Raw genomic sequence first — 12686 nt, 5'->3', positions numbered from 1 at the left:
CAGTTTTAAGAGGTCGGGTGAAATATGAATTTATCCTCCCCGCCCACCCCCAGCCAGCGGGTGGAAAAAATCGAAAATAATTTGGTCTGTTCAGACCAGAGGTGAGGTATACCATGTGTACATTATGAGTTCCGTAAGTACTGTGGCATGTATTATTTTAATCGGACAGGAAACTTTTCAAATTCAGCCACTTGGTGCTTGTTCGTTATTTACCTACACTGCCCTTGACAAGTCTCTGCTGACCAACATCCACGGAAGACGAATAAGAAAATATATTTGATCATTTGATAGATATGATCATGGTCCCATCAACTTGAAAGCAAATTTCGTCCAGTTCATTTTGGTCGGGGATAATTATCAAATTGTCCGCTGAAACTACTTATACAAGTTGACTCGTTGGAGCTAGACAACTACACTCGTTTTCCTGGATCTTAAAGTTCTTGAAGAAGACGCTGAATAACATCAATGTTTGTTGACGATTACCACGCCACACTCTTGTCGAATAGTTCTCTGACTCACTTGGTCAGTGGAAACACGTTAACAATGATCATAATTCAAATCGACAACATATAGGAGAGGAAAATAACTCCCAAAAACTTTACGCCTTTTGGCAAAAATAACAGCAAAAATACCATTGGTCAAGTAACCTTCCATTTTTATTACACCTGGTGGATACTAGGCGCCATAAAATCTCTCTCTCTCTCTCTCTCTCTCTCTCTCTCTCTCTCTCTCTCTCTCTCTCTCTCTCATGAAAATTCATGAAAATAATCATTCCGTAATATCTTTCAAATAACTGTTCTTGGGGTATATTGCAATGTTTTTTCAGTGCAGTATTCTTGTACGGTTGGCGTTTTTGGTGAATATATATTATTGATCAATGGACCATCCTCCGAAATTATACACGCTACGACATAAACTCGATCACATCACTTTGAAAAGAAGCCCTCTTATTAGAAATCGTCACCATATAAATTATGACTTGTTTCTGATAGTTTTGTCAGAGTTGGAGGTTAGAGATTGATGCGTCTTCCAAGCGTCAAAATAACAGAAGAAATAATATATCACTAGAGTACAAAAAAACAGTTTCGAAAGCAAGTCAAGGAGAAAATATTAAATTTGTTAAAATCTACTCTGATGAACCCGGCGCTGCACCCTTTCCTTTGAGTAGGACCAATTGTAGCTTGATGCAAAATGGCCGCTAGCCTGAAGCTTGGAAATACCAGTAAATATGGAGTTAAATATGCCTACTTTAAAGCTTTATCTTGCCACCAACTTTCTTCTGTACGCCCTCGGTTCTCTTTTAATTTCTTCAAGTTATGGCTAAACTTCTGTCGCTCGCTGTCTCTGGGATCACGATTGTTGACAGTATGTATCATACCAGGATACTGATGGCGCAAATACTGCCATGTTATTGCATGGTCGAGACGTGAGAACAACCATGTTACATGCGCAATATAGCATGATTGGAACAGGCACCAGCACTCAGCTAGAGAAAAATTCCTTTTTTGACATTTCACGCCAAAATTAATACTTAATATTATGATATAATAAAATAAACCACTTCAGCAGATAGTATACCGCTCAATTTTGACCAGTTCACTCCATTTATGCACTTGCTATCGCTCATGGACATATGTCGTAAACTGGTCAAAATCTCTAGGTATCCCGTCGCTTGGTGTGGTTTATTCCTCCAATAACCTCTAGATATTCACATACACTGGCAGCACTGGTGCTTGTGTCGCTTCGGGAGCGGTTCGATTGAAATCCGCAGAGTCGCCTTTTAGCACACAGTCTAGCGACAACGGTGTGGTAATCTGCATGGCTACACGTTCTCGTCCTTTATTGTAGAAATTTGAGTTCGCTCTTTTTTCAGCAAACATAATCAGGCTTCGTAACCGTGTTTCTGTGTGTTCTGATGACGTCCGTAACGAAATTGTCGATGCTGGCCTTCGAAGACTACGACAGAGTGCGAACAAAGTTAAACCTCGCGAATGCGAGATAATTTCCTCGGTGATTAGGACGTAATAAAGCAAATGAGAGCGCGAACACTTAAGTCATCGTTTAAATGTCAAATACGCGAGATCAAATTTGGTTAAACTGTGACAACAAACTAACTTCAACTTTCATTATTCTCCCTGAATCAGTGTCAAAGTCATCTGAATGTTTTCGTAATTTTATTGTATTGACCGTGGCAAGCATTTACCTTAAATCAAATCTAGCTTTCTCGTTCATGATCTTTTTGACGTCATCTGGTAATCGCCAATCACTTGGAATGAGACAAGACGTTAATTTGCGTCAAATTCAAATTACCACCTCTTGCACTGTCCGAAGAGCTATCTTAAATTATTTTGTGAGATAAACATGTAAAAGCGGTCATTCATGCACAGTTTCTGCTTCATAACTCTCCTACACCTGTGAAAATATTTTTCTCTTTTCTTCTTCAAACGTTGACATCGGCAATAGAGCATTCATTTTATTTACTCGCCTTTGACACGTCGACGTGGAAACCAAGAAGAAGTGAGTGAATTGTGTGCAATTTTGGGTGTTTTTTTGTTGTTTTTAGAATTTCACGTACTCTGCAGAATGGAGCGGTTATCCTATTCTGAACGACATCAAAGTATGCGTTGTGATCGTTTAAATCAGATAACCACCGGCAACTTTGTAGTAGAATTGCTGTGGATAGGCCGGCGCCTTGGTCACTTTCTCAGCAAGAAACTTCTCTGTGTTGGTCTTTGTCTACACTACTTCTACTATTCATTTTGCGCGTTTGTCAGTACTTTTGAGTGTAAAGAGTGTATTGAGATTTATGCCACCAAGTAAGTTGGTATTTCATTTTTATCGCTGAAGCTGTCCCGTCAGTCGTCTAGTTTTTGAACCCACATAATGCACAGACAGTGGCCTGCGATCATATGTGTACGCCGGACAGCCACGGTGACATGGACGAAGATGAAGTCATCGAACCAACCGGCAGCGATACACACTTACCTGCAAAGCCGAAGATAGACTCTCTCGCAGCCCCTCATCCGCTGCGCAGCTCCATCCTCAACCATATGGTGATGCGCCCTCAACGGTCTTTCTAGCAAGCGAGACTCACCGAGCCAGCCGGGTTGTAGCGTAGCGGAACTTGGGATAGTACGGGCCTGCCAATCACGATAGGGATGGAAAGAAAGCCCTATGTTGGACGGAAAACCCGCCCGCAAGTAGCCAATCAGAAAAATCGAAAAAAAACCCGAAAAAAACAAGTGTTAACAGGCCCAAGTTCCGCTACGCTATTACCCGGCTGAGTTCACTGAAGTTCTACTAAAGGCCGCGTTAACAAACACCTCTAGAGGAAGGCGGGAGGTTCGAAGGGGAATTGTAAAAAGTGAGAGTACATTAGGAGGCTCGAAAAAATATTGTGGTTCTGAAAGGGAAGACTTGAAAAAACTAATGATGCTGATTAGAAGTATCATTAAGAACCAATATTGAAAAAAAAAATCAACGAAAAGTCTTCATGAAGTTGAGCAGAGGTACTTGAAATATTTTGAATTGTTAAGGGGTATTTCAAAAACGTGTTCATGAACGCAGCCTATGCTATATACCTGAATGTAGCGATGGCGGGATATGTTTATATCTCTAATCTGTAGCCTGAGATTGTGACGTCTCTATTTATTGTCGTTCCTTGCTGGGCTCTTCTCCAGCGACAACAGCCAGCGAGAAGAGCAAAGAATAAGCTAAGGTGGACACAATCAGGTTTCTGTTCTGTCTATTTGGTTAAAGCAGTTCCTCCCTTGCGGGCATATTTTCATTTCTTTCGTTTTTGCACATTTCATTGTACCCTTTAGACTTTACATTCAGACGCATAGGACAATTTAATATGACTTCTGAGTAGTTCAAAACATTTATTTTACAGTAACAACATAAGATGTACACTAAAATATACCAGAATTTTACCATTAATACATTCGGCAATTTTTGTCTGTAGACTGAATATAAATCAAATGCCTTGGTCGATTTATCTTCATACTTTGTTATACACAATGAAATTTGTACGGAAAAGTAAAATTTCGTCTGATATGATGACTTCTGTCTCGAAAAATTATCGAAGTTAAAGATCAATGGGCAATTAAAATTTCAGTATTTTGTAAATATTTTTTCTTCGATATCGAGTCATTCACAGTTGCGACTTGATGTATATGAATATTCGCTTGCTAGCTTCTTTAAAGGAATAAATATGCAAGAGAAAAAGTTCACAGCGGAAGTCCGAAAGGAAACCTGTAAGTATATGATTTTGCAATTGCCTTAAGAGTGTAGATAACATAACCAGCTCTACTTGATTAATCACAAAAACAATTACCAAAAAAACAATTACAAAAATAATGATTATTTTCCATGTTTTCAGTAATGCCTCTCTCCAAAACACCCGCATTTCTGTTTATCTGCAAGCGCTCGAGACATACAAGACTAAATATTTTTGATAAACTGTTTAAGCGGCAGCCATCAATTGTTGTCGTGTCAGTGCTTTTCTTTTGCTTTGTCTATTGGCGTGATACTATTCCTTTTCCCCGTGCTCCTTCGAGTGGAAAGTTATACACAATTAATCACTTTGTTCAGAGATAGACTTCATAATTAACCTATCCCGGTAAGAAATTCCAGTTTACGACACAAAAAACACATCTGTATATATTGACATAAGATGATAAGGTGAGATATTAAACAGGAAAGGATTGGTCCAGCCAAGTGTCAACGCTAAAAAACACACAAAGTACTACTGTTTAAAATGTATTTTTGTGAAACTCATGTAGGATGCAGTAGAGAAAACACATCATCGAAGACTCTTCTTTCTCCCACTTGAACGGATGCAGAGAAGGTGTAATGAAGTCTGTCGATCGACTCACGCATTCGATTCGTTCCTTCTTACAGTATCTGCTACAGATCGATTCAAGTCTTCTTGACCTCTCTGAAAAATAAAGGTTGTTCCGTGTAAGTCTTTCAACCGCTTTTGAAGATTTCCATGAGGGTTTTTCAGTGTAACTAAAATGACCATATCTATAAGAGTAGCTGGCGTGAACCGTGCTCTGTATCATGTTGAATGAAGTTCACATACAACTTGTTTAAAGTTCATTTTGTCAAATCAACCAATTATTCCTTTGGTGTACACGCAAAAATCCGAACGTTTGCCGGATAAGAGTTACAAAACCACACACAAAATTTAGCTGAAAATCAATATGCCTTTATTTGGCAGTTTTCTCAAGCAACATGAACATTTCTGTAGACATGCTTCTAGAGGGCGCTGTTTCACATTGCCAAATGGTTCAATGGTTGTAAAACGACTGCCGTGGCGAAGTATTTTGTCGCGATGTAAAAGTCATGACTGTGTTGTGAGAAAGAAGATCACTAATTTCGGAAAACTCTGCAAAAACAGATTCGTGATTTTTTTCCAAAAAAAACCCAGAAAACCTATACGTGTGTGCGGAGGCAAACAAAGAATTTACTTGCTTTGGCCCATTCAAAGATTTCAGACATCTTACTATGTGCCGCAGTATCCACTGCAGATTAAATGTATCACAGATTCATTGTCATTTTGGGACTTCAAATATCGCCACCTCTTACCTCCCACTTGACTCGGCCCTCGAAATCATCATCATCATCATCATCCAGTATAGTTACCCTTGGGACATCACTAGTTTGTGTGTTCAGCTGAAAAGAAAAAAAAATTGAGTGAAACATCCGGAAAGAATCATGCACACAACGCTATGCATCTATATGTGGTTACATATAGCATATGCAAATATACAGTGTATTTACCCAAGTATACAAAGCCATGTGTACATACATGTCCATCAATTCACCAACGCTTCCATTCATTTATGCATCCTTCCATCCCTCCATTCAATAATCTACCCATCTTCCCAAAAATGACGTAAGCATTGAACATTAATGAACAGTGTTGCTCTATTCAAACATCTATATCTGTACCTTCAAAATTCCCCAATACCCAACATTCCACATAGTGGTGGCCCTCTAAGCTTATATTACGCCACTGGTGCGAGCGTCGATCTTTAGCGCTATCTTCACGATGAGTTTGACGTCCCTCATTCAAGTTGACGATATTGTCAGAAAAATCGAATTCGGTCCAAAAGAAGATATTCATTACACGAAATCTTAATGGCAGCAATTCGGACACGGAATGCTATGGCTACAAATTGTGTCTTTGGAAAGGGATGAATCCGCTCCATTAGGATATGAAGTAAATTTAACTGCTCTGCATTCTCGAAATATACAGAGCGAATGGTCGGCAAGACATGTTTTACACTTGTTTACAAACAAAATCTTCAAGGAAAGTAGTTACGCCTATAAAGTCTACAAATAGGATAATATGCTAATGAGCTAATCGTTTCGCTACAATGCTGAACTTTCGGCATGCGATGCAGAGACTACCTCATCACATCATACAACGACAACGTTTGAGCTCAGCTCGTTATAAGAAGTTATTTCAGCTTTTCTTGATTTGAAAACCCTCAAGAATGGAGTGATTACATTCCTTCAAGGAAATGCCGATTAGTTGTGGTTAATATGAACAGGTAGTATAGGTAACACCACACATACCTCAGCTGGAAACGGATCATTTGCATACAGCGGACTCTCTGTATTCTGCGTGGCGTTGTCATCTTCGATTAGACGGCGGAAACGACTGGAAAACGCATAAAAAGAAACGTTCAATCAAATTACAAGAACTTTAGCAATTATACCGATAAACGTTCACACTCGATTGCTACCTTGAATGTTGAGTCAAATTTCAAATTTCAAAAATGGCATGTAAGCATAAAGCATGCTTTACAAAACTGAGGTAGGTAGTTAGGTAGGCCGGTAGGTAGGTAGGTCGTTTTTTTTTATTTTGTCAAATTATTTTATCAAATTGTTTGATTTCTTAACTCTCAAGTCTTGCAGTCGTCAGAACATTGTAGTGGTGACTAGTTCCTTCATAACACTTTTTCGGCTCGGCTAGTGTTGTTATCTCACAAGACAAGACCGATGTGTATGTGTATGTGTATGTATGTAGTTGAAAGTCATCAAAATTCTTCTACTGTCAGGAAACTGACTGGTACCGTATGAGTAAACGATTCATTCATGATGTGATCACATGCGTGCCACGTAAAGAAGAATGAAAACGTGACATTTGTTTAAGTACTGTATTCTTGCGAACATAAACCCCTGCTCGTGTATAAGTACCTAGTACCTTTGTACTTCACAATAAAGGTTTTTGAAAATGCTGTGCACTCGTGTACAAGTTCTTTAACTTAGTTTGGCTCAAATATGGAATTCAAAAATCGACAATAGTGTGGCTGGTTCGATCGGATATTTAAATTTGTGTTCGATTGACCTATTATTGGCTTGAAATATGTCTTCACTGGACCTTATTTCAGGGCAATATCATCAGATCAATGCAGTGATGGCGGTAGTACTGTTAGTGTGAAAGCATTGAGAGCTATCAGGGATGTTTCTAATGAGGGTTGCGCAGGTGTTAGGGAAGTGTTATGAATTTCTTTAGTAGATGGAATCTCTTCTCAGACCAAAAGAAACGTGTGCGTGTTAATATAATACAACACTGAAGTTTTTGTTTATCATTTGAACAGGTAGACTGTGTGCTCATGAGTATGTGTACAGTATACATGATCATGATCATGAGCACATATACTGTACTGGAGCAGGAACGTTGAAATTCATTATTTTACAGAAAACCCTTTCTAAAATTGTTGGATCATACGTGCTGAAACAAAACAACGCACTTTCATCATGTTATGAAAGTTTTAACTGAAGAACCTTCTTTCATGTAATGAATGACGTCACAGGTCTTATTGAAGATCTCGCAGAGGAGTATATTTCGCCTGATTTCGCATGTTATTATTGTTCATATTTGCTTCTTCATTCACGAACGACTTGATTAGCATAGGGTCACGCAACCGGAAACACATGACTTTCCCCCCTTTGCATTATGATTTTCCGTGTCAGCTGACGTGAACATGACGTCATCGATTGTCGTTGGCAAAACACTGAGGAATGAAGCAATTTGCACAATCTTATATAGCTACTGAGGATTATCCCACAACAGCTTTAAGTTGTCACATCACCTCGACGCGTTCGGTCACGCAAAAACGCGTCTTGACTTATGAGCTTTTCAAGTGTGATACTTTTTTATTTTGAAATAACTGAAAAAGTAGAATGGCATGCCTTTCCTTCCCAAATCTATTTACAATGAAAGTAAGTTCAAATCGAAAATACCTAAAGCGCTGTTTTCGCATGTGGTTCGTGTTGTATCACAGCGTTAGAAAGCTTGGTCGCAATTTTTCATTGATTTTATGTCACCTAAAAATACGTATGGCAGTATACCGGTCGCTTTGGGTTCTCTATTGTCTAATATTATTATTATATGTAAGAAGTAAGCAACACACGGCTTATCTATTTGAACACAGTCCCTCCATGACAGAGGGACTGTGATTTGAACCATTTTCACAATCTGTTTCGTTGCTATCATCACCAATGCTCTAATCGTCATTGATCGTCGATGAAAGAGGCTTTAATCTATTAATCATGGGCAAACGATTGGTTTCAAGTTGTGGTCATTCCGTGGCACACATGATAACCAAGCGATTTATAATGGCTTTCATCACTGGAATAGGGACATGAAAAACATGTAAATGGTGATATATGAAGACTTATTGGAGTCAACCTGCAATTTTGGTTACAGTGACGCGAAGTTTTAGGATGCAATCACGATGCATTTTGAATTTCGGACTTACCTGTTTACCTGCCCGGTTCGTTTTTTGCTAAGTACGAAGGAAGCCGATATTGCAGCGATGACTAACACCACAGCTACAGCAAACGATGCAATGACTATCCTTGTAACTGCAATGAAAAAAATCATCAGGGTCATTGATAGGATAACTTCTGAGAGTTGAAAAGCTGAGCATTTTCAAATAAAAAATGGAATAAACATACAAATACATATATCGTATGAAACAAGGATAAACATTATGTATTGGACGATAAGTTATAACGAACATACATAAACTTATAGCTTTGTGCCAAAAGGCCAAGTATCTCCACAGTCAAGTTTACAATCGTATCCAAATTAAAAAACAAGGAAATCTTACCATCATTACCATCCGATGGCGGAATCGCCGTCACTGTCGCTGAAAGTGAATATAGAGGGAGATAGCTTATTATGTATTTTCCCGCCACAGCAAATGACTAAACTGGTTCACCCCAGCAAACTAACCCTTTCATCAATTTATTACTTCTTCTTTTTGTCGAATAAAATCACCTGACCAGTCTTTAGGGCCTAGATACGAATTATGTGGTTCGGGGTCGCAGGGTGATGGCATCATTTACCTTTGTGAGGTTCGGTGACTCATAAGACGAAGAAAATTTCGGTTAGGAAATTGAAATGTCGACAAAATGTCAAAATTCAGTGATCGGAAGCGTTGACGTCAACATTTATGACAGCCGACAGAAAGCCCAGTACAGATTCAAGGTCAAATATGCTGTATCTAACTGATTTCAGAAGTACACTGGAACTATTAAGCTTAATGTTACATGTTTCCAAATTGGGAAGTATGTTGACCCAGTTTGTCCTGTGTTCGTATGGCAAAAAAAAAAACAGTCCACAGTAAAAGTTGGTGATTTCGAGATGATGAATATTTAGGATTTGCCATATTGATAATTATAATATGTACAATTTAAGTTCTTTTTCGAACAAAGGGAGTGATATTTCAATCTGGAAAGATGCAACTAACTGGCTCACTTTCAACTTTGTTTGCAAAATCAGTGAGAAAGCTTCATCAATGGAAATTGCATCCAAACAAAAGAGTACTTATTTTGAAGATTTACTCACGGCAGTTGCCGGTGAAATTCTTCTCGTCAGCACAGTCCGTTGGACAATCAATGACTCCGTCATCGACTTTCGTTTTGTTGATACAAAAACCGTCCTCAGGACAGAAGAATTGCGTTTCATTGTCGCAATGTGGTACACTTGAGGGCTCTACCGTTGTGGTGTTACCTGCATGAGATAGTAAAAATAAATGTTTGGCGCTATATAAAAGCAAAAAGCTTTCAAGGTTTAACCGATAATGAACACAGTCTTTTACATATTGCAAGGGTCGACAATGATTTTCGAAACTACTTACACTGAAATTCGTCAGATCCATCCGGACAATCGTCATTTCCATCGCAGATTTTGTCCTCTTCGATGCACACGCATGTCATTGGACAATCAAACTGGCCAGCGGGACAGGTGTTATTCGTACAGTTCTCATTAGCCAACGTTGTTAAGACCGTTGTCAACACTACAGGCTTGGTGGAACTGGGTTCGGGTGGTGTTGTCGGTTTTGTGCTCTGAACTGTCGACCCATTCACCTCCGTTGTATTGTGAGAGATTGTCGATGTTGTGTAGTTTGTACTTTGTGTCGTGATGTCGTTGGTCGTTGAATCATCTTCAGTAGTTGGTTCAGCCGTTGAGCTTTGATTAAACATGGTTGAATTGTCCCCGCTGTCTGTTGTTGGGGCCAACATAGTAGCGCCTTCGCAGCTGATACATATTGCTGTCAAACAGTGAATTTGAAAATTGTTACGACTGAAAGTAAAGTTCTGACTTTGGTTCGTTTCACGTTTGGCTGTCGAAAAAGATTTGCCCCGTTTCTTAAACAAAAAACAAACAAAACAAATTGGTAAACTCGCACAATGGCAGGGGTTTGACCTACGAGTGACCTAAATCAATCAATGCAATGACATGGCAGAGACATCCGACGGATTCATGTTGACGAAATTTCGACGCAATAATCATTAGACAACAATATCTTGTCTTTATCAACCGTTGTTTTTTTTCCTACCATGTATTTTTCTACAATGTACTATAAATAGTATTAGGATTCAGAGGAACAGTCGACTTTGAACATTAATGATTAACAACTTTATCGGAGTAATGGCTGACACTGTGCTGCCGGCCGATGACGCTCGATAAGCCATATAGTGTGACATTTCGTACAAAGTTCACCCTTTGTGTTGGCGTAGAAATAGTTCGGTGGTTACGTTTTCTTGTGCTGTTTTTATTTTTATTCCTGTCTTCGATAACATCTCCTATACGCTTTACCGGGCTACTATAATCTTTCTTGAAGTTCAAACTAATTCTGTACTTCTTGCTAGATTTAAATCTACTTCAAGTGACGTATGCCCAGGTTGCTTCTGTCCGGCGATTCGGTTGACTGATAAAGAACGACGCCATTTTTAAAATATTACAACAACTCTGGACACGAGCAATTGTTGTACATGGAAGTGTATTAATTCAACGTATATCACATAAATCAAGAGAACACCAAATTTTTGTGGTGTTGAATCGTCGTTTTATACAACCTTATGTGACATGTCAACGTCCAGGATTTACGGTATCGTCTGATCGAAGCAGGAATTCAAAGTTGTCAAACGCATTCTCCCTGTCGAACTGAACAGCAATTTTCAGAAGAGATAACCTGACAGTCAAGAGTTTGAATTTAAAAGTGATAATTTCGTATTCTTCGCGAAATGTTGTAATCAGTAGCTTCATTTTGGTGCGCACTTCCCACGATTTAACTATATGTCAGAACAGGCCAAGATCCTGTAGGATTATTTCACATATTGTATATGTGTGAAGCGACATATATCACTAAATTGTACCCTGTATATTGTCAACAAAAAACCAGACATGTTTGATGCATATGTGTGCTCACACTCACCTGTAATTAATAGAATGAACAGCGTTACAAACCAGGACTCCATGTTGATTCGCATGATACGTAATCACCACCCCCTGACTGCGCAACTGTCAAGATAGGCGACTGCTCCGAGGTCAAAGGTGACATCTTGTCAGGTTATACTGACAATTTTTCGCTGACGAAGGGTGCCTCTAAATTGATTTACTCACGGCGGGGCAAAGTCTATACATTGTCCTCCGACACAATACTCCCGAAAGTCACATTAGGTTATCGACAGTAAAGTTGCAAACAGGGTATTAAGCTGATATGAAACCTGACAGTTATCGTCATAAACAAATGCAAAAATTTCCACGTAGCCGTTGTCATACTTGTTTGGTAACTGTTCAGCTAATCACTGGTTCATGATTTATTAAATGCGGTTTACTATTTTAAAATACATCATATTTTTCTCTTCCCGATTAGTTGATGCAAAGATCCGTTTGCCGGTACTTAATCTCATAAGTAGATTTCGGCGATGTTAAAATGCGAAAAATGGGACATTTTATGCCTGACTGATTTTGAAGAACGTGACTTTATGGTGACATGAATATGGCAGGGTAAGGATTAAAGTTATGAGTGGGATAGTGAAGGCAAGATATGAATAAAGTGTTCGAGATATCACAAATAGACGCTAATACAACATCATGTTTTCTAAAGTACACCATCGGAAGGGAGATTTCTCTCCAACCTCCCCCAGTCTGGTCATGTCTTCAAAGCTGATTTGCTTATCAAACAATTAGAGGTAAAGATAATTTCATGTTCACACTATAAACATTGAATTTTACTTTAGCAGTCATTGAACATAAAGCTGCATTCACAAATACCTGTTCGGGCCGGGGTGGAGGAATTGCAATTGAATTGTAATTCGTTTTAGATCCCCTCATTACCCTGAAAAAAACATTTGAAATCCCACCTCTAGGC

General features: G+C 38.9%; 1 protein-coding gene across 1 annotated transcript; it reads right to left on the bottom strand.

Annotated features, from left to right (window-relative positions):
• Nucleotides 1-3861: 3861 nt before the first annotated feature.
• Nucleotides 3862-11954, bottom strand: LOC139140732 (uncharacterized). Its single transcript, XM_070710117.1, has 8 exons — nucleotides 11748-11954; nucleotides 10167-10580; nucleotides 9875-10039; nucleotides 9135-9173; nucleotides 8781-8886; nucleotides 6589-6673; nucleotides 5593-5679; nucleotides 3862-4939 (listed from the first exon to the last, which is right to left on the bottom strand). The coding sequence occupies exons 1-8, from the start codon at nucleotides 11800-11802 to the stop codon at nucleotides 4874-4876; spliced, it is 1017 nt and encodes a 338-aa protein (XP_070566218.1). The 5' UTR covers nucleotides 11803-11954; the 3' UTR covers nucleotides 3862-4873.
• Nucleotides 11955-12686: the final 732 nt, after the last annotated feature.

This window comes from Ptychodera flava, chromosome 9, assembly GCF_041260155.1.
Source record: "Ptychodera flava strain L36383 chromosome 9, AS_Pfla_20210202, whole genome shotgun sequence".
Lineage (NCBI taxonomy): Eukaryota > Metazoa > Hemichordata > Enteropneusta > Ptychoderidae > Ptychodera > Ptychodera flava.
The sequence above is the reverse complement of the archived record's forward strand: the minus strand, read 5'-3'. Positions and strand labels throughout refer to the sequence as shown.

Coding starts and splice junctions, on each gene's coding strand:
- LOC139140732 (XM_070710117.1), bottom strand. CDS start 11,802: ATGCGAATCAACATGGAGTCCTGGTTTGTAACGCTGTTCATTCTATTA. Junction 9,174..9,874: donor GAATTTCACCGGCAACTGCC/GTGAGTAAATCT, acceptor ATTCACTTTCAG/CGACAGTGACGGCGATTCCG. Junction 8,887..9,134: donor GCCATCGGATGGTAATGATG/GTAAGATTTCCT, acceptor TTTTCATTGCAG/TTACAAGGATAGTCATTGCA.